General features: G+C 37.7%; 1 protein-coding gene across 1 annotated transcript in view; it reads left to right on the top strand.

The window, feature by feature from the left end:
* The window catches only part of LOC140244375 (calcium-dependent secretion activator 1-like), a 69997-nt gene extending 60141 nt beyond the window's left edge, over window positions 1-9856 (top strand). Inside the window, exons 22-24 of the mRNA XM_072324016.1 lie at window positions 4610-4717; window positions 7735-7839; window positions 9680-9856. Of these exons, the coding sequence (XP_072180117.1) occupies window positions 4610-4717; window positions 7735-7839; window positions 9680-9856 (390 nt within the window). The remainder of the gene's footprint in view (window positions 1-4609; window positions 4718-7734; window positions 7840-9679) is intronic.
* The last annotated feature ends 12570 nt before the right edge of the window (window positions 9857-22426 follow it).

The raw sequence follows: 22426 nt of genomic DNA, 5'->3' as shown, positions 1-22426 counted from the left end.
AATCCTTGCCTGGCGACTTTTTGTTGGTTTTGTGGTGCAGGGTCACATATATAGATATACTGTTTGATGTACAGTACATGTACTTATCCTTTATTTCCTACTTTTTTTCTGACCTTTGTCATCATATTTTTTTTCTTAATGCTTATCAGAGAAAGAAAATTCGCACAGACTTGGTAGGTCATTTAAATTCATCCCACTTACTCCCTCTGAAGATGCTATGAAACAGAGTTTCTTTGCAATCCAGAACACTGTATTCCTTGGTTACGCCTCTAAGTCCAAAGTTCACCCGCGTGACAGACTGAAATTGAAATGAATGACTGTCTTCAGGAGAGAATCAGAGGTTTCTTTGTCATGCTGCAATTTTAAGGCCGTGTCACACCATTCCGGGCAAGCTACGCGGGCTTGTGGCGAGGAGGTAGTTTCCAGCATGTAGAAGATTTTCAGCGGGCGAACAAGAATGTTTGCAATTTTCATTCATGCCTTGTCATACCGTACGGGGGAACTTCTGCGGCTTGACTTGCGGGGAAACAAATTTACTCCCCGGAGCTCTCCGCAGTTGGCAGTATCTAGCGCATACTTGCCCGGAGGTGCTCACGCAAGTCCGATTTAACTGCAGCCAAGTTTTGAGCATGACCAAAACTTTTTCCGGGTGAGTCGCGGGAATGCCCGTAGAGGTCCACGCAGAACGCCAGTAGGAGACCCTTAGCGGCAGTACTTCCCAGGTAATTCCCACACAGGTACTTCGCAGTCCCGTATGCAGCCAAGATAATGAAATTCTGTGAGATTTCAGCCATTCCATTAGAGGAATTCCTTCACTGAGTTGTCAGCCCCCACGCGACTGGTACAAAGGTCACACAGTATACTTGCAAGTATAACGTGTCCAGCAAGTAAGACACATGCGCTGACTCGCACAAATCCTTTTCCGCCCTCAGGAATGTCCGGTATGCTAGAAAATCCCTACACATAACAAGCCCGAGTAGCTTGCCCGGAAAGGTGTGACAGGGCCTAAACACGGTTGCGGGTAAAATAATATGCGTGCGCACCTCCGGGCGACTACTTTTGAGATACACGCTAGGTACTGTCATGTGCGGATCATCTACGGGGACCTCCGGGTAGTCAAAATTGTTCTTTGCAAGTCGCACGCAAGGCTGGTGTGACACGGCCTTTAGAAGCCATAGGACAATGCATGTCATCAGCTTGTCATATTGCTGAAGATGAATATGGATGAAGCTCACACTACTAAATACCTTGAGCTCGATCCTCAACACGTCTTCACTGGTACTGAAGCCAGGCTCTCGCTGTGGAAACCACAGTCTGATCAATCGAGGACCAAAGTTCACGCAACGTCTCAGATCTACAGTTTTCTGGATTGCAAAGAATGCCGTTTGTTGTATTGTGACGGACTTAGTAAACTATTTTTTTTTTTTTTTGTTTCCTGAGTGTGTTTCCATGGATCTGTATTGTGTATCCAATTATCGCAGTCAGACCCTTTGTCAGTCTTTCTCGAAATGAGACCCTGTTGCTGCCACCCACTGACTACCAGAACCACACCCACAAACTCACTCCAGAGTAGAGCTAATGGAGACGTTATGTCATGACAACCCTAGTCCTGAAATGTGTGCTTTCAAACCTTCCAACTTCTGTAATGTTGTAATAGAAAGAGAGTTCACCCCTTTCACAAGTACCCGGTGCTGACAACCAAATCTATCTTTACGCCCCTCTTTTGTTCACCCCTATCTCCCCTCCTAAAACTTTTTCTCTTCTAATGTCTGGAGTATTTCTGTCAACCTGTTTAGGTAATAGATGCTTCTGGGCTACTCTAGAAGTGACAGTTCTTTTGCTTTTGGCTACAATGCTAGGCCGGAAGAGCCGTAAACTTTACCGTATGCATGAGGGTAGCAATTATCCTGTTGTGACACAGCCAATATTTATTGTAAGGAATGCTGTCACCTTAATTTTGTAGTAATATAGTGTTTATTCGATTTTGAGGAGTACATGTACTACCACCCCATCTCTCTTACCAACAATGCTGGTACTGAGGGTGTTGACTAATATATTATTGATGATGAGCATTGATGAGGCTCAGTGTGTGTATGTTTTACATATGTGATACAAGAGGGGTTTATAGATTAAATGCTAAGTGAAACATATCATTAGAAAAGCATATCTGACATTCTAGATTCATTTATCCTGATGTTGGAATTTGAATTTAATAATGGGCATGGGGCAGTATGAATGTAACTGATCATTCTTTCACATCTTGGAGATAAATAAATTTGGAAGAATTTTGTTATGTCCAGTTTGTCAGGACAATCTAATGTCACTGACTGGAATGAGCACTAGAGCCTGTGAAAAAAAACCAAACAAACAAACAAACAAACAAAAACAATGAAGGTATCATTTTTAATGAATCATGGACATACAGATTTATATGAAAAGGGAAGGAATAAAAAAGATGCTATTGTATTTCTGTTCAAAGTGCTGTTTCATTTGGTTAGAGCACAGTGATAGTAACCCACACAGAATACCATGATATGATCTGAGAGATATTACAGACATGACAGACTCTATCAAGACTAGCTGTAGTCCAGAGCTCGGTGTGGCATGAAAACGTTGCCCGGTCCCGAGACATTACATGATTGGCATGTGTCTGTGTGACGATTCAGTCTTTCCCACAGTTCTCATGGCAACAGTCCAACAAACCCAAGCGACGTGTAAGTCTGTGAAACTCCTCGGGGCTCCGTTTCAGAAAGCACATTTCCCCACTCCAGTCGCAGCCTGCAGTAATTGCTCTTCACCCGATGTTACGCAGCTAGGCAACAACCAATCAGAGGCTAGCATTGTAGTCGTTGCCTTAGAAACTGCAGTCAAATGACTCTGTTGTTGCAACTTTGTTGAACCAACAAATACACACTGAGAGAGGACTGGTTTGTCACCGTGCCGCTGGGACGGCGCCATCAGCGGCTGCAAGCTGTGATTGCTGTAAAGTGCTTTCTCGAAACGGGGCTCCATGGCGCGAGTTTCAAAGCTTCTGGAAGTCATAATATGGTTGGATAAGCACGACATCCTTGCTGTATCCCGGGACTGCATGAGAGTAATATGTATATATGTATATGACCTGATACTCTCTTTTAACAATACATATTTATGTACTATATTCCTGTGCAACAGATACCTGCCAGTGGTATGTTGCAATAAGTAAGGGACATCGAGTGATGCTTATCTACATGCTAAAATACTGCTATTAATGTGTAATTCATATAGGAGCTACTCTAGGTACAAACTTCTATCTTTCTATCAATTGAAATCACTCTAATTTGTCCTCTTTTGTTCTTGATGGCTGTCTTCTCACTTGTATTTACTTTGCATTGCAATGTATGTTATTGGACTTTTTTCTCCTGTCTGTATAATTAATTGACTCTTTCAACATTTTACTCTGTTCCCTAACAATCTTAACCTTGCCAAGGTTGATTATCTATCTCAATTATAAGTGGCATTTGTATTTTGTAGTGCATCTCTTCTAACCCAGTTTTCCTTCTGTGGTAGATACAGTGTATTTTCCTGTAAGTGAAACTTTTGTAGCATACATACATGTAGATGAATGCACAGTGCAGATCTCTACTCTGTTCTAACACTTTTCACCACAGAGACAATTAATCTCACGGTCTTTATGACACTCAAACACTGCAAAGGTTTTTTCTTTGCAAGCTTATCAAATATCTATTTAATCAAAACTTGTTCTAACATTTTCCATTATCCAGGCTACTAACCTCGCATTGTGTGTGAATTAATACAGATCATCATTTTACTGATATACTGGAATGATCTTTTCTGAAGACATTCTCTTTGTACAGCTTTCAGATTTTTGATCAAAAGCATACCTAGTTGACAACACTGTCAAAAGGAAGTCATCTTGCATCGGGGGAGAGCATTTGTTTCTGATAGCAGCCGTGCAACTCACTTCAAAAAGGGAGCATCTCCTTAAAAATTTGTAAAGGAATCCTGTATGGTAGAATTCTATAACTCTGGAAAAGGATGGAAATGTATTTTCTATACCCACAAACTCATACATTCATTCTCACATGTAATTTATATACCTACCTATTTGCGCCTACTACTGCTGGTAGTAATAAATCATTTGTTGAGTGCAGAATCTATTTCTAGATATTCTACTACGTAGCAAGAGCTCCTTAATGCTATTTTGCTGCACTGTCCTAAGTAATCTAAATTAGATAAATATGAAATGAATACTATGTGTTTTATCTCAAATGTGTCACTGCCATCTTGCAAAATTCAGAAATGTTTATAAATCTACAGCTACAAATTAATTTGCAAAGCCAGCTTTGAACATCTAGTCAAGTACAACAAATGTGTCTCGAAGAGGAATATAATATATATTTTAAAAAAATTTTATCAAGCAGTTGATACTGTTTTGGCCAGAAATGTGTATCACCCAGTGGTAAAGAATCAGTCACATTTTAGCATGCTATATTACCTTGTATTTCCGAGGACTGACATGGTGCCCAAGACAGTGATTAGTGCACTTTGTCATTGCTGATGAGTTGTTCATGAAGCCACTACTGCTGATTAACCCCCCCCCCCCCCCCAGAATCCAGGGATGGAGTTGGCTGACGACTACGTGGAATTCATCCGAGATAACCTGGATGAAATCAGGGAGCGTGTCCATGATGACGAGTTCCTGGCCAATCTGTTTGAGGTGAGTTGGAAAGATTTCTTGCCATTTTACTGAACTTTTATTGCCATTGTCTGTTTAAAAGCATGTGATGGCAGTAAATTATGCTGGATTGGAAGATGCTCCCTTTTCACTGACTTTTCACCAGACTGACCGATCGGCTAGGTTAATGATTGTTTACCTCACGACCGATTGGCTTGTTATAATGGTCGTATACCAGATTGATTACTTATGATTTGATGGTAGCACACCAGACTAACCATTAAGAAAGTTTAATGATGATATACCAGACTGACCAGTCAGATGGTGTAATAATATACCAGACGGACCAATGAGATGATGTAATGGTTGCATACCAGACTGACCAATCGGAGGGTGAAATGGTAGTAAACCAGACTGACCTATCAGTTGGTGATGTGGTAGTGTATCACACTGACCGATCAGATGGTGTAATGGTGGTATACCAGACTGACCAATCAGGGGGTTTAATGGCAGTATACTAGACTGACCAGTCAGATGGTGTAATGATAATATACCAGACTGACCAATCGTATGATGTAATGGTGGTATATTAGACAGACCAATCAGATTGTGTAATATGGCAATCAAATGTTGAAATCCTTATCTCATAACCATTGCTGGTAGAATACCCTCTAATCATCAAACTCCATTCTTTCTCTTTACAAGGCATGGGGTAGCATTTATTCAGTTTTTGGTTTTGCATAATGTGGAGGTGTGAAGCCCCATGACAATCTTGTCTGAGCTGTCCCCATCAAACTCGAGATTCACTCGTAGCACTGCACTGATTGGTAGATTTGTTTAGTGATCATTGACAAGGCTAATTTGCTTGAGATTCAGTGAAGTCCTTGTTTTTTATATATTTATTTATTTTTATTCTTTATTTTTTATCTTTTGCTTTAAAAGCACCACACATCCAGTCATTGATCACTTGTAGTGTGCAATTATGAGCTTTTGTCATTTTTCCCCCCTGACGCTTCCATTAGAAGCAATACGATTGCTGTGCAGTAGCTAATGAATGAACTTGGATGGTTTGAGATCAATCAGGGACCAGCTGTGACCATGGCCCACCAAGTGAAGCTGTAGTCTGTCACAAGAGGGAGACATTCACCGCATTTCACTACTTCACATACTAGTGAAATTTGCTGCTGCATATACTGGCATGAAATTCTGCGGCCCTCCTGTTTTCTGGTGATGCACATTTCTAGCTCCTTCATGTTCTTGTGCTGTATTGTAGGAGCTCCAGTTTGAACAGCTGGATTATTCAAATATGAATCATAGACATGGAATTTAAAAGGAATAAGCAATGCAAATGCATGTTAACCCAGTCATCTCTTATATGGCCAAAATAGTATCTGAGTATATACCATATTTTTTAAGATAATATTTCTACTATTTTTCTTCAGACTACCCTGACAACTTCAGACTAAACAACAATAATTAAATTTGTATAGTCCACTTTGATAGGAACTATTGTTTCACTGCTCTTTTATACATCATCACATCATCTATGGGGCAACTGCTGTATGTGCATACACTCTATATCTGTTTTATACATAGCTATAGGCCCTATCTATTAAATTTCTCTTTAATGATGAGCAATATATTGAAATGCTACTTCCCCTAGACTGAGCATAACTTCAGTGCTTCCCTGCAATTTCTTTAGTGAATCATATGAGGCCCACCCCCCCCCCCCAGTTCAAACTACAGAGTTTTTGTATGGATATACGACGTTTGGATAAACAACGTATGGATATAGCACGTTTTTATGTGTCTGAACGCTCTAATATTGAAATGTCGTATCAATATGGGTTGTATATCGAAACGATGTTTTGAGCGTTGTTTCAAATCATTATCCTATATCCATACAACTTATATTTGTGTCTAAACGCTCTCATATCGAAACGTTGTATGAGTAGGCGGGGCTTATTCGCAGCGCGCGCTGAGCTCACGTATCCGCGGTGCAGACTTATGACAGATTGATTGCGCGAACTAGTGAACTACCAGATGAATCCAAGACAGAGTATAGACACTATGCGCAAAGCCTGCGTAAATTACGTACTGCGGATGGAAGGGAATCACGGCTACTTGCTTGTGCGATAGGTCTGAATGCTGTGATACGATCATCGTATAACCGGGTGCTGTGTCTGAATGCTCTAATATTGAAATGTCGTATATCCATACATTGTATGAATATACGATGACTCGGTGTGTCTGAAAGCGCCCTGAGTAAAATGGAAACAGGCAAGTTATCCTCAGTCAGGGGAAAGGTGCATTCAGAGGTGCGAATTTGAGGACAGGAAGATAATTCCTCTAGCAAAAGTCCCCAGGACCTGATGAGTAATTGACTAAAGTCACACTGTATCCTAGCTTCTAATTTTTGTATCTTTCAGGGATGAACCACCCTGTAATGGTTGTTAAAACAACAACAGCAGCAGCAGCAGCAGCAGCAACAACAACAACAACAACAAGAAGAAGAAGAAGAAGAAGAACAAGAACAAGAAGAAGAAGAAGAAGAAGAAGAACAACAACAACAACAACAACAACAACAACAACAACAACAACAACAACAACAACAACAACAACAACAACAACAACAACAACAACAACAACAACAACAACAACAACAACAACAACAACAACAACAACAACAACAACAACAACAACAACAACAACAACAACAACAACAACAACAACAACAACAACAACAACAACAACAACAACAACAACAACAACAACAACAACAACAACAACAACACTTCTTCTATAGTGCCCCCAGTGGCAGATACATGTAGCTCTATGATTAATTACAATCCCCCTAATTACCTTGACGTGATATTATGTTTTCATCCACACAGTGTTGTATTCATTATATGAATGTCGTATCTCCATATCTCTCATGCTGCACATGCAATTCTTCACTGTTCTTCACTGTTCACCAGCAATGTTTTGTATCATGTGATGTAAACCTTGGGTGTAATCTCTGTTTTTGATTTTTCTTCACTCTGATTTTCCCTCTGCAGGAGTGGTACACCAGCAACATGAACCTACTGTGCGACTGGCTCTCAGACCGATTGGAGCTCCAACTTCACATCTACCAGCTCAACACGCTGCTCAGAATCACAAGTGTAAGTTGCCGTGGCAACCGACTGCATCAGCATGGCGCAGTGATGGGAAGGACTGGAAATGGCTTGGTCTTGTACAAGTCATCTCCAGTACCTATGGGGATCTAGACTTTCAGGGTCATCTTGTTGTTACATGTTCGTTTTCTGCAGACCAGCAATAGCTGTTATTGATTCCTGGATTGTTTTCTTTCGTGTTCTTTCTGTGATCTTTGCTAAATTTGTGCTTTATGCATACAGAACTGCTTTTTGCATACGAAGCACAGTATTGTTATTATCTTTATTTTATGTAGTTGCTCTAATCCACTTGAGTTTGAACCTTGAGTGGCATGTTTTTCTGCTTCCATTTTCATATGGAAATAAAAGATAAGTACGGCCTTGCAGTATTCAATTCAGTGTTCCCTGCAATTTTATCTGTAATGGGTGTAATGTGTGTCTTCAAGAAGGTGAGACTGTTTGATGGTATGCAAAGTAGAGTTGGTGGAAACATCTTGCTTGAGTTCTCTCTTCCACAATGGTCAATTTTTGTATCACATGAATGTGCTACCTGTTCAATTTGAATTACCAATTGAATTTAAAAAGTGAATAGTTTTTGAGGAGGCTGTGTGGCCAAAACAAAAACTTGAAGGGTGCAAAATCATGCAGTGCTTGATATATTTTGCCCAAACCTTTTGCATTAGCTGACAGAAATAATTCGTGGTGGTCTTTGTGAAGCTTGTGGGGATCTGACTCTGTCATATTTACTGGTAATTGGCATTGAAAATGAACGATTTCTGTTGCAAAACATCAGGAATGTCTACAGATAACTGTGTTCTGTGTACCGCAAGGGTAAATGTAACTGCTGTATGATGCATGGCCGGCACCATGTTTTCAAAGGTTGGGGGGTTTATATTTCTGGTGTCACTACCGGGTTTCATCGGCTAACAAGCAAAAAAATGAATAAATAAAAAGGCCTTTAGCGCAACTTCTACTGCCACTTCCGGGTTTCATCAGCTAACAAGCGAAAAAAAAAAAAAAAAAAAAGGCCTTCAGCGCAACTTTCTAATTCCACTTGTGGGTTTCTTGAGCTGACAAGCAAAGAAAAAAATAAAGGCCTTTTCAAGGTTTTATCAAAGAAAGGGTGTCACTTGCAGGGTAAAAAAAACGGGGCGGCCCAAAGAGGTTACGCCCTAAGTATTCCTATGTATTGTGAAAAAAAAAAAAAAAGTTGGGGGGGGGGGGCGATCAACAAGAAATCATGAGGTCTTGCATTGTGATGTTTAACCCTCCATGAGTACAAATTGTTACTTAGAGCTAGTAGTTCTATTTGATAAATCCTCTTTAGTCATTATCATTTTCACTTTTTACATGAATTTATCATTATGATTAGTATTCCTTGTATTATTATTATTGTTATCATTATTATTATCATTATTATTGTTATCATTATTATTATTATTGTTATTATTATTATTATCATTATTATTGTTATCATTATTATAATTATTATTATTGTTATCATTATTATTATTGTTATTATTATTATCATTATTATTGTTATCATTATTATTATTATTGTCATTATTATTATTATTATCATTATCATTATTATTGTTATTGTTATCATTATTATTATTATTATCATTATCATTATTATTATCATTATTATTATTCAAATGGTTCAGTCTTAAAATTCCTTCTGAACATTTCTTCTGAAACACATAGGCGGAGTTGTCTTGGTAAAGTATTCCAGACGGTAGATCCAGCATATGAAAATGTGCTTTCAAAATAATTGTAATTGCTATATTGTCATTTTTCATTTTAGATTAATGTGTTTTTCTTGCCTCCTTTTTGTTTGGTCCCTCAGAAAATGTACAAGGACTTTGAGCTGCACGGAGTGTCCCACCGGACCCTGAACAGCAAGACCTACGAGAACGTCAAGCACCGGCTCCAGGTGGAAGAGACCACCGCGTCGGTCAACAACCAGCTGGTGATCCACAACGGCTCCATGAGCCAGGAGGAGGAGGACGACGATGACAACTAAACAAGAGGCGATCCAGGGAGGAGGGGGGTCTCCATGGCGACCGCTTATTATATACAAGTACTTCACTCCATTGCCCCGCCCCCTCCACCCGCCCCGCCCCCTCCACCCACCCCGCCCCATACAGACATCGACCTGACGTTCACAGACACACGGAGAGGACACGAGGACACATGCGGGGGCGTGAGTGACGACTGCGGGTGGTATCTATAAATCTAAGACTCTAATTTGATGACACTAGCTAGCTAGGTATGACGATGATTCCTAAAATTTAATATGTGTTACGGGGATAGTAGGTATCGATCCCAAATGTGTTCACTGCATATTGTAGATGAATATAATTTGTGGACTTGTGAATACAGTGTATATGATCTCGACTCATCTCCCTGCAAATGTTGGGATATCAAAGAGAGCAGCTTGCTGTCCAAAAAAAAAAAAAGAAGAAAATTCTTCTTCACTGAAATGCAGGGATGTAGTACAAAGGGGCAAGTGACGTTTTTGCTAGAGGAGGATAGGAAACCAGGTTTATTCCCCCCCAAAAAACAAAAATTGTGAATGATAGTTCCAAAAGTTGGTAGACATTCTTTTGAAGATCCTTGGGCGTGCTTTCAAACCAGTGTGTAGATGTGATCAGCTTTTGTGGAGTCGCTGTAGTAGCCGGGGGTCTGTTGGGTTGTTGTTGTCCAAGGGTAAATTGGATCACAGAGCATTTAGTTGTCACAATCGGTCTACTTTTCCCCTCTTTCTACATTCCATGCTACTGTAAATATCGCTTTAATATCTTTGTTGTATTTTTTTTTTTTTTTTTTAGAATGAACTTGAATGATGTATTACAAACTTCGTGTAGGCTAGAGCAAACTGTGCAAGCTTCCGACAGCCTGTCATTCTATCATTTTGGCTGGAGTGGAGTGGCGCTAGATTCGTCGTCATGTGTCAATCTGTGTTCTATGATGTCAGAGTACGAGAGACATCACTTATATGCTGTGTGTTCGCCATGAGATAGCAGTCCCTTCTATGGCCTGCCGTTTGCATTAAATATCCTTTATGAATTATAGAAAATAACACATCTCTGAACTGTCTGGTTATTGCAGTATTTTCAACTCAAGTTTTGATAAGGCCGCAGTTGAAGATATTATGCTGCATTAGCTGATAACCGTCATTATATATTTCTTTCGGTGTTTGTTTCTTCAATGATACACTTGGCGAATATGTCAGATGGGTTACCTATCTTTTTTTTACACTACAATGTATATCTTTGACCAGGTATGAGAAGCGATCCAGCACTTCTAGCAACAAAGAGCAGAAAGTTGCATGAAGCTGTAGGCACCCCAAAAATACCGGGATTTCATAATGCAATGAATTTTTTTCCCTTTCTTTTTGTATTACCGTGTGCATATCTGTCATGTCCTATCAAATGAATACAGCTTGGCAATGTAAAGTCCTAAGTGGTGCATCAAGCCATGTGGTGAAAGTTCATAATGACATCCACTCTCATTATTCAGTGTAGTTCAGTTTACAAACTCTAATTCATCAGCAATATGTGTTACATTGTGAGAATGTGATGTTGGTACCTTTACAATCTGTCAAAAATGTGTACAATGAATTTGCACTGAAGTTTTTCTTTCAAGATGTTTTCCCCGTATTTTTCAACCACTAGAATGGTATTCTAATTAATTGATTCTTGCGTTGAGTTGTTTGTATTGCTATTGATTGATAAATCGCTCTTCATCGACGTAAGTAAGCACTGTTTTAGTAGTAGCCATGTCCACAATTCTATATAATGACTACTACTAGAACACTGAATGATCAGTGCTATTTATGTCAATGTAGGGCAATCTGTCAACCAATTGCAATAGAATTCTGTTGTCCATCACAAATAAAGCTTAAAACAAGAGAGTAGTGTGACAAAAGTGATGAGAACCTATTGGAAAAAAAGAGTAATCTGTCAATATATGAAGAGTGGCAATGCAAAAACCAATAAATGCCACTTTCAATTCTTTTTTAAGTAAGGTCATCGTAAAGTAGAAAAAATACAGATCTTTCAGTGATACTGCACTTGTAACAGTACAAGAAAGATTTTTTAAAGATATTATTAGAATCATCACATGTGTATCAATTATTTTCTTTTTTTTTTTCAGCAGCTTCAATCTCAAAAAACCATTCAAGTTGATGAAGATTAACATAGATAGGTTTTTACATTTAAACTCTTCATGAAAGGTATCCTCGTCCCCATTGAAATCTTGTTTTGAAGTGTATGCCATTATGGAATATGGATGGTGCTTAATGAATTATAAGCTTCTGGTTCATAACCTCTTTCTGCAGTGTTAGCTCTGTACCAGTGTGTGTAAATTATATTGTTTTACTGCGTCTTGGTATGGTGTAACCAGAGTAGCGGTGATCTACTCATATTGAGGCTGAATCAATCCAATCCCATTTTGCAGTTGCATTCCATATAGCTCTTTTTTTTTTTTTTTAAGGCTTATTCCACAGGTGACATTTCATTGTAAGATTCTAAATGAATGGTGTAATCATCAGATATTACTGCTGAGCTTATTCTGTGTTGGCTGTGTTGAGGCACTGTTACCGTATAATATTTTAGTGATCTCTCCCTGTACTGGGAAGAGTTTTTTCTCATCACTGTTGCATATTACAATAAGATACTTAGCTTTTTTATAACTTAAAAAAAGAATTATGATAATTAATATGTATAGGAAGTTTGAAGAATTGACAGATTTGACAAGATTGTGGTGAAATGTAGGATGCATAACATGGGCATCCTTTCACATCTGTCTTGATTAAGAATAACATTTCCAAAACAGCAACCCCTTTGTTTTCAAAGCATGGCCTTCACAACATGGCACACATTGTACAGCACCTGATTTGGCACAACTACATACTCTTAAAACCCGAATCAAAGAAGATAAATGTTGAAGACTTTTTGGTCACAAATAATTTTGTTCTCCTAAATACATACCACGCGTACTTATCTAATTATTTTTTATTAAAAGGCTGTTGAATGGAGAGACCAGTTGTACAAGGATTTAAAGGGAAGTGATTGCTCAGGATTTGTAATTCAGAAGAAAACTGCAAGTATGAAATTGTGGTAGTGATGAAAATCCATTTGGTTTGATCAGCCTTATGGAGAAGAAAAAAAAAAGAGAATAACATGGAATTCACTGATAAGCTGCATCTAGCTTGAGAGTGAGAGTACAGTTACTAGTATGCAATTATTCAAAGTCAACTCTGAAATGATAGACGAGTTTCTCGTAAAGGGAATTTTCATTTTCTTGTATTTTTATATGTTAAGTAGCTTAGGAAGAACAAACAAAGAATTATTGGCAGTGGTATTTCAAGTTATTGTACTGTCTTCTAAAGTGCACAATTGTATTCACTGCTACGTGCTGCTTTGGTTGTGGTGTGTGCTGCTACCTATCTGACTTGTATCATGTGCATATATGCTTCATATCGAAATTTGAGTATTGGTCATCATCATTTCATATGGTAGAGTATAAAAAGAGGTTATGTTTGAGTGCGTGTGTGATACTGTCTGTGTGTGTGTGTGTGTACGCTTGTGTGTGTTTGTGAGTAGGTCGCATCAGTCGTATTCCAAGATCTGCCGAGCTGAATGCATGTGACTGTATACTTGTCAGTGCAATGTAATATGCATGTGCAAACTTTCAGAGCTTATCTATCAGATTTTCAATATTTATATATGTATTATGTAGAGATCAGAATATACAGTTAATGGAGATAAAGTTTATGGGAAAAAAAAAAATCATATATTTGCAATGACAAAGTATAGACTTCTGAATTTTTCTTTTTCTGGTTGAAATCTGTTTAGCATAGCATTTGTAATCTCAAATGCTTAGCCATGAACCAGCTGTTTTAACTGCCTTCATATGAATCATGTAAAGCAAAGAAAAAATAATGGAGTGTGTCTGAAGTGTGGTAAAATAGGTCTTGATGCAAAACTGCAGAGAAAGGAGATGGTATTGCTCGATGTTTTCGTCAGAATGAAAGGATTTTGAATGTTTGCTATCTGTACAAGTGACAGGCTGATACTTGAGTTTACTTTCAGTGGATGTGTCTCATGATATAGTCCTGTGCTACAGTGGAACCTCGTTATATAGAGGTCAGATATGACAAAACCATATTATTACGAGATGATTTTGCAGGCCCCAACTCTTAATATTTCTTTTTTTTTTTTGGTACCCTGATATTGTAAAAAACCTGATATAACAAGATTTTGGAAAGTTTTCGATCCTCATTATAGCGAGGTTCCCCTGTATGCGAAGAAGTCGCCGTAATATGAATGAATGGGAGGTAGAAGTGGCGGTGTGTCACTTGAGCAAAGTGTCAGATGCGAGCCTCAAGTTAGCTTTCTTCCAGATGGCATCGCAATCCTTTTGATCGTTCAAGTGGATTTCTTTTTACCCATCTTGCTCAGTATGTGTGTTAACCAAAGGGAGTGACAAATATGCAAACATCTGGTATGGAGACTATCAAGTTAAAGGTTTATCAGTAAAATGAGTTCTTTCGTTGCTGTCTTGCCCATTGTCATGCATACTAACACACCAGAAGCACGCATCTAGACGAATAAGGAGTTTAGTTTAATAAGAAGCTTTATTCATTACAAAGGCTAGTAGAGGTGAACATATTACAGTCCCATGCTAGAGATATTTTTAAAGTGGTGGCAACAAAATCGCAACCTAAAAATGATCTCGGAAGCAGCTTTAGTGCAGAGTAGTAGCCCTCATGTGCAAACCCTCTCAATTTCTTTACAAGAATTTTTTTTTCTTTTTTTTTTGGTCAATATTTGTGAATGAAATGAAGTCACTTTCTTTCCAATGCATCGTAGAACATTACATCAGACTTCAGGTTTTATTTCATTATTAGCTGACTGCAGGAGACATATCCTGTTTGCCTGTTTTTACACCAAACATAGAAAAGTATAGTGTGAATATCACGTATTGGCCATGAAGAGAATGTTGCGACATGTTGACATGATGAGCATGATTTCGAGTGACGATGGACCCGTCATTTTTTTTTTTTCAGAATTCATTCACAACCCCTCCCCCCCCCCCCACACACACACCCTGCATGTTGCACATGGGGGCTGCTTCCATTCAAGTGAGTGTTGTGCATTGTAGAATACATAGACTCTGTTCCACTTAGAAAAGTCAGAAGTTTAGATGGTTTGCTAACCATTCCTTTAATATAATTCTATATGATTCTCTATAATTCATAAGATTCCACTGTGTAAAAACATTTATGTGTACGCGTGCATGTATTATATTCCTCTGCCTAAATGGTAAACATATGCATTTAAGCTGTGCTGAATTCTTACTTTATCTTTTTTTTTTCTTTGTTTTGTTTTGGGTTGTTGTTGTCTTTTTGCCTCTGAGTGAGTGCCCGTTAGTGATCAGGCATTATGTTTTTATATCATGTCAGAGAAAAGTTTGTTATAAAGTAAAGACAGAGTCAGTATAAATTCACATCGTATGTGTTCAAGTAGTATGCTCTTGAACAGACTTGATTTCTTTTTCTTCTTTTTTTGTCCCCTTTGTGAAAAAGTTGGAATCCAATCATTCTGTAAGTAGCCACTTGTTCATGACCAACTGAAAGTGTCGTTTATATATGTCATTACGCAAAGAAAGTAATGCTTGTAGTTATGCTAACATGTTTGTTGATTATATACCTCTGTTGTAATGTATTTGTCATATTTTGTTACACAGATATTAAAAGTAAGAAGCTCAGAAAAGCAGGTTTCATATAAGGTATCGTTTAAAGGCGTTAGCCCTCATTGGCTCGAAAGACATCAGGCACGGTCTTGAATAGATCAGACACGGGTTCATTGGTCATTTCTTGAATGGTTACTCATCAGGAAGACATGTCGCAGCATTATTAAGTACAACATGGCCATCACGTGGCATTCTTGTCAATTAAAAAAAAAAGACATGCCCACCGTGATATAGTACGTCCCATCCTTGTCATTCAGAATTCAATAGTTGGCTAAACGTGCCTGGATTGTCATAATGCTTTCTATATAAGTGTGATTCTTGATCTGGTATTAGTCCTACCTTCAGAACACTTTTCTTATTTTGTTTTGCTAGTTTCTGTTTTCTTCTTGTTTTCAACAGAAATTGAGAGGGTTGTCAATGGGTACATGAGGGCCAACGCCTTTATTGAATTGCTTTGATGAAAGACTGTCATCCTTCATGTTCTGTCATTATATCGCTTTAAGCATCTATTGTGAGGGATAACCAATTCCTTTCAGTTATGCCTAGTATTCCTAAGTATCGTGTATATGAAATTATGCAATTATTCCTGAATCTGCTCTGTATCATACATTATGTCTGACAACCATTGGCTGTGAGAAAGGAATTATATAAAACACAAGTATGACATGTCATGTAAAACTTTGATTTATCCTAAACGCTTTGCCTGTACACGTTTATGCGAGCATGTCGTCATGTCTCCTATAGATTCAAAGCTTTTATAATCTTTCTCCATTGAGTCATGAAAGCGAAAAGCATGATCCTAATTATCAATATCCTTACATATTAGAACTACCCAGAGTTCCCATGATAGCTGCACAGGGCATCTCGTAACAATACATACCTTGCCCATGTATGCTGGATCAAGTAAAGGTCCTAAAGTTAAAGTCGAAAATGACCCACATGTATTTGTGTAATATGCCAATGCTAGACATAAAAAAACGGGAGTTTTAAAAGGTAGAAATGACTTTTTAACTTGAAAAAAAAAAATGTCTCAAATCATTTTTGTTAGTTTTACAGTCCATCAAAACGACATGGTGTTCATGTGTACTCATAGCTGTAGGGACTATTTTGTAAACTGCTCGTTTCCCAAGCAAGTTCTTGTTTGCCCCCCCCCCCCCCAATTCTATATTTAAAATACCATGCTTGTATATTGCTCTCATCCATGCATAACGTAGATGGCGCCCTCTATGTGTTACGATGTGCAAACAAATTTTCCATCCTGTAGTTGTGCCAGGACTGGATGGGAGTATTGGTCAGTTCAGTATTAATTCATGGCATTGAGCTGATAACTCGAAGAAGCAAACTTTTGATGTAGTAAGAAAGAATTTTTGATGTAAAATGACCATTATTCCTCGTCAAATTTATCTCGACAAGCTCCGTGTACCATACATTCCTGTACAACAGATTTTTATCTGACATTTTTGTTTCCATTATCACTAGACCATTCACGTGTGACTTGTCCATATTCTACCAACTCGCCTTTCTTAAATGTACGTACGTATTGTAAACATTCTTGTCTATATGCCTAGATGAAGACTATAAGTATATTCTATAATAATATATCGAAAATAGATTATGACAAGTTGACGACGTACTGTGTGTTCAGTAGGCCTCACATGACGTAACCTGTGACATCAATTGTAAAAGATACACTGTGTCATGCAGTCTGAAGGACCACCTGTTGTTCGAATTGAGGGCGCAATTGAGATATGACTATAGTATTAATACGTGCAAGATTTAACTATTGGATGGACAGGACACGATGATGTTGCGTTGCAAGTTCCGATAGTCATGATTGTAGTCTTATTCCAGTCTTTGTCTGTTATAAACTGATGAAACTTGGACCCAGTCAGTATAATAAAACACTGTCTCGACAAAACCGAACATGATGGAATGTATTCTCAGCTGTTTCTTTGGATATATCAGAGTTTACTGCTTTTTGTTCCTTTTCATGTATTTCCTTACATATATCTTAGGCCATTTAGGATATCATCCGTACTGGTTTGACAAATTCAATGTAGATTTCTGGTTTATATACCCTGGGTTTAACAACCCAAATCACTTTAAAAAGGGGGAAATATACTAGTAGTGAGAGATATTTCTTAGAAATATTTCATTTCACTTCATTTCATTTCATTTATTTCTACATCTGATTAAAAGCTTTTATAAAGAATACAAGATCTATACATAGAACATTGAAACAGTAAAGGTAAAATTTACTTCTTCTTTAACATTTTGACAAGAGACGAAATGCAAAATGCAACATGAGAACTTATTTCAGTATATGGGGGATCAACATAGATTGTTGGTCTTTCTAGGACAAATGCCGAGATTTACAGCTGAAATGGTTACATTAATGCAATACAAAACACTAGAAAACTATACTACAGAAAGTACAAAATACAATGTACATATAAGAGAGTGAGAGTCATTAAAGCAAGGTAAATATACACTGGATAAAGCTGAAAATTTATTGCATATCTAAAAAAAAAAAAAGAAAGCATTTATATCTTCTTTTAAATATTGAAAGTCTTTAAGTTGATTTTATTATATTTGGCATATCATTCCATGATACAGGTCCCGTATATTCAAATGTGTATCTTGAAATGCAGGATATGAATTGGGGATACACAATTTGTTTATCTGTCTAGTATTATGATTGTTCTTATTTTGTATGACGGAAATATCGAGGAACTTCGGCAAAATATTGTTCATATAATAATGTGTAGGGCCTACATGAAAATAACAATAAAGAATTTGTTCTTATCAAAAATAGTCAATATGTGGACCTGTGTGACTAAAAATGGTCTTTTGCTAATCATTCAAATTACACGCTTTTTAAAATTCACACCGAGAGATACAACTGTACGTACTTTGCACAATATCCCCATACAATGTTACAGTGAGATAAATGAGGCATAATCAAAGTACATGTATGATATATCTTAACAAGAATTCCAGAAGGTATGATTGCACATAATAAAACAATTGATAGCACCTATTGCTCTAGAAATTTTACAGCATACTTCACTGACATGATATTTCCATGTTAAATGATGATCGATAATTCTAAGAAATTTTGTAGGACCATGGAGCTACTTGTAGCTCCATGGTAGGACTAACGACTGGAATTCTGAAATCAGCAATCTTGACACTAAAATCATCAGTGCATACCACTTTATTTCTTGGTCTAAATATCATACATGATGTTTTGTATGCACTCAATTTCAATTGATTTATTGGCCATGAACCACTGATTAATTTTCTCTAGTTCACAACTGAAGATCACACTGAAACTTTGTATATCTTTACGTGGAAATAAAAAAAAATAGCATCATCTGCATATGAAATCAACTCCAAATTTTTTGCCAGCATGCTATAAATTACTTGAAGTAGATGAAAAGAAAGCTGACAGAAATATTTAGGGGAAGAGGGAGAGATGGATCACAGAAGTAAATTTAATGTACATTTGAAGAGTTTTATTGCAAAATGGGCTAAGTGCCATTTTTAAACATTTCAAAGTAAGGCCATCATCAGATAGAGGAAAATTAAACCTTTCCAGTAATACATCACTTGCAACATAAAAAGGAATAGTCTAGAAGATGTGATTAAAAATATATTGTATTTTCTAATTATTCTCTATGTTTTTTACCAGCTTTAATCACAAATATCTGAAGTACGGATTTAGCTTGTTTTACGATAAAGGTCTTCATTTTTCAATCATGATGGATTCTTGAGGAAACAGCCTCGCTGAATACTTTTATCCATGTTATCCGACATAGTCAGGAGACTAGTACGTGTTTGCTGCATTGCAGGCGACCAGGACGTGCCAGACTGTCCCAACGGTTACCCCGCCATCCTTACTGGATTTTCATCAATATCACCCGCTGAAAAAAAAAAATAAAATAATGAGTAGTAGTAGAAGTAGTAGTAGTAGTAGTAGTAGTAGTAGTAGTAGTAGTAGTAATAATAATAATGATAATAATGATGATAACGATGATAATAATGATAATGATAATTATTATAATGATACTACTACTACTACTACTACTACTACTACTACTACTACTACTATTACTATTACTATTACTATTATTACACTGTATTATTATTATCCCGGCTTGTGGTAAGAGGATTTACTAACGAAAGCAAAAAGTTCATTCATATTTTCCGAAGTATTATAATCGGCATCCTTACCTAGGCCAAAGTGATGCACTAAGTCTCCCTGAGCTCCCGTAGACGAAGGGGGCGCTCCAGACTGTCCCAACGACGACCCTGTCGTCATTACCGGCTTTCCATAACTCCCAGCTGATTCGCTAACATCCGCTGGACAAAAAATAATAACAATAAATTATCCCAGCTTGTGGTAAAAGGATCTATTAACCAAAGCATAACATAAAGTAAAAGTTGATTCATATTTTCCACAATGTGATACGAAAATATGAGATAAGTCATCCTTACCTGAGCCAAAGTGGCCTACTTGTGAGTCTCCCTGATGTGTTGCAACATCCGCTGGAATAAAAAGAGAGAAAATAATAGAAATTCATCTTGTTTGGCTTCTCTTTAAAGTACTTACTAACGAAAGCATAAAGTTCAATCATATTTTTTGAAATAATACGAAAATAGCAGATGATATAATCGGCATCCTATACCTGAGCCAAAGTGATGCACTGAGTCTTCCTGAGCTCCCGTAGAAGAAGACTGTCCCAACGATGAACCCGTTGTCACTATCTGCTTTCCATAACTCCCTAATTCGCGAACATTCGCTGAAAAAAGAAAAAGATGATCACTCCGGCTTCTTTTCAGAGTACAATATTACTAACAGAAGCAATAAAGCTCATTCATATTGTCCGAATCAATACGAAAATGTCAGATTCATTATGGCAGCCTTACCCGAGCCAAAAAGGCCAACATCTGAGCCTCCCTGCCCTCCAAAAGACGAAGGGGGCGCGCTAGGCTGTCCCATCGACGACCCCGTTGTCATTACCTGCTTTCCATCACTCCGTGATTCTCTAACATCCGCTGAAAAAAAAAAATAGAAAAAAATTGGCTTGTCTTTGAAGTACTAAGTATTACTACAGCATGCAATTGCATGGAACGAAATCAGGGCAATTCAATGACAGACCTCTGAAATGTTGGCAGACTGCATGAAAAAGATATAGAAATGTTTACTTATCCTTCTTTTTAATTTGACCATCAGTTGAGTAAAGACATGCAGCTCGACGACTATTTATGTCATTACCTTGTGCTAATTTACTGTATCTAAGCTTGTATTTACCTATCCCAAAGGGGCTGAATCGTTGCTGGCTGAGACATGTGTAGCCGAGACGATGCTCCACGCACACTTCATCCTTTAAACATGGGTTTTTGTAGCATTCTGTCAAGAAAGAACATCGATTTTGGAATATTGTTTATAGTGAAATCAACTTTACAGCAAAAACAACCATATCTCTTCTTTCCTGACAGTCTTCATGATAACAAAAAATGTCGTAAAATGAATTAACTACTTTCAAGGAGGATTTGTTGGGCTGCCTAGAATACATTGGAGTATAGTTTACAATTAATTCGCGTTGAGATATTTCCCACAATTAAATTGCTCGCGATTACAGAAATACAGAGAACATCATCATACGATTATGATATCTCGTAATGAAATCATTCTTGAGCGGATTAATCTAAGAACCCCGACATTATCATCTTTATGATTATTTTTCTTACCTGGGAACAAACAAATGATTTGTCGCTGCACCGCTTCGGGTGCCAGGCCTGCCATCAACTCGTTGTAAGGAAGGCGTTCGTAAGGAATATGTTTTGGTTGAAGCTGGATCCCCGTTGCTCCTACCAGGTTTCTACAAGATATTTCTGAGCTGCGTACCAGTGCTAAAAATTCAAAATTCGATGCAAATATCATACACAAAAGGGAAGCAAATGCCATGTTGTTAAATGCAAGATAAGTTGCTTGATGTAAAAGGAAAGGATTATGAATTTGTTTATGTGCCTATCCGTGTGCCCATCCGATCTTACTTTACCTCAGAGATCAGATTTTACGACTTTCTTTCCTTTTGTCTGCTCCTTTCTTTTTCTTCTCCTCTTCCCCCTCCTTCTTTTTCATCATCTTATTCTTCATCATCCTCTACTACTTATTCTTCTCCTCCTTCCTCTTTTTCATCTTTTTCATCTACTTTTTCTTCTTCCTTCTCTTCTTCTTCTTCATCATCATCATCTTCTGCTACTTTTCTTCTTCTTCTTCTTCTTCTTCTTCTTCTTCTTCTTCTTCTTCTTCTTCTTCTTCTTTATCATCATCATCTTCTTCTTCTTCTTCTTCTTCTTCTTTTTCTTCTTCATCACCACTATCATCTTCTTCTTCGTCTTCATCATCATCATTATCATCATCTTTTGATTTTTCTTCTTTCTCTTCCTCTTCCTCTTCTTCTTCTTCTTCTTCTCCTCCTCCTTCGTGTTCTTCATCATCTTCTTGTCAAGCAAACTGTCAGGCTCCCTTTTATTATCTCCCAGTACCAATCTTATACATGTATTTGGAAAATTTTGTTATTCACCAAAGCAATCCACATTGTATGGGTAATGACATTCTATCTCTTAATAGTTCCCTTGGTGAGACCGCACTGGTTAAACACCATCATGGAAACAGGGGGCGTCACCAGCTTTTTTTCAAGGGGGGGGGGGGTGCGGTTTAAATTTTATGGTTCCACTTCCGGGTTTCATCAGCGAATGGAGATTTAAATTGTGCATGCATACATGATAACTAAAACTTTTTTTAAAGGGTTTGAACTTA

This window comes from Diadema setosum, chromosome 2 (assembly GCF_964275005.1).
Source record: "Diadema setosum chromosome 2, eeDiaSeto1, whole genome shotgun sequence".
Lineage (NCBI taxonomy): Eukaryota > Metazoa > Echinodermata > Echinoidea > Diadematoida > Diadematidae > Diadema > Diadema setosum.
Note: the sequence above shows the minus strand (reverse complement) of the source record. Positions and strands in the feature narration are given on the sequence as shown.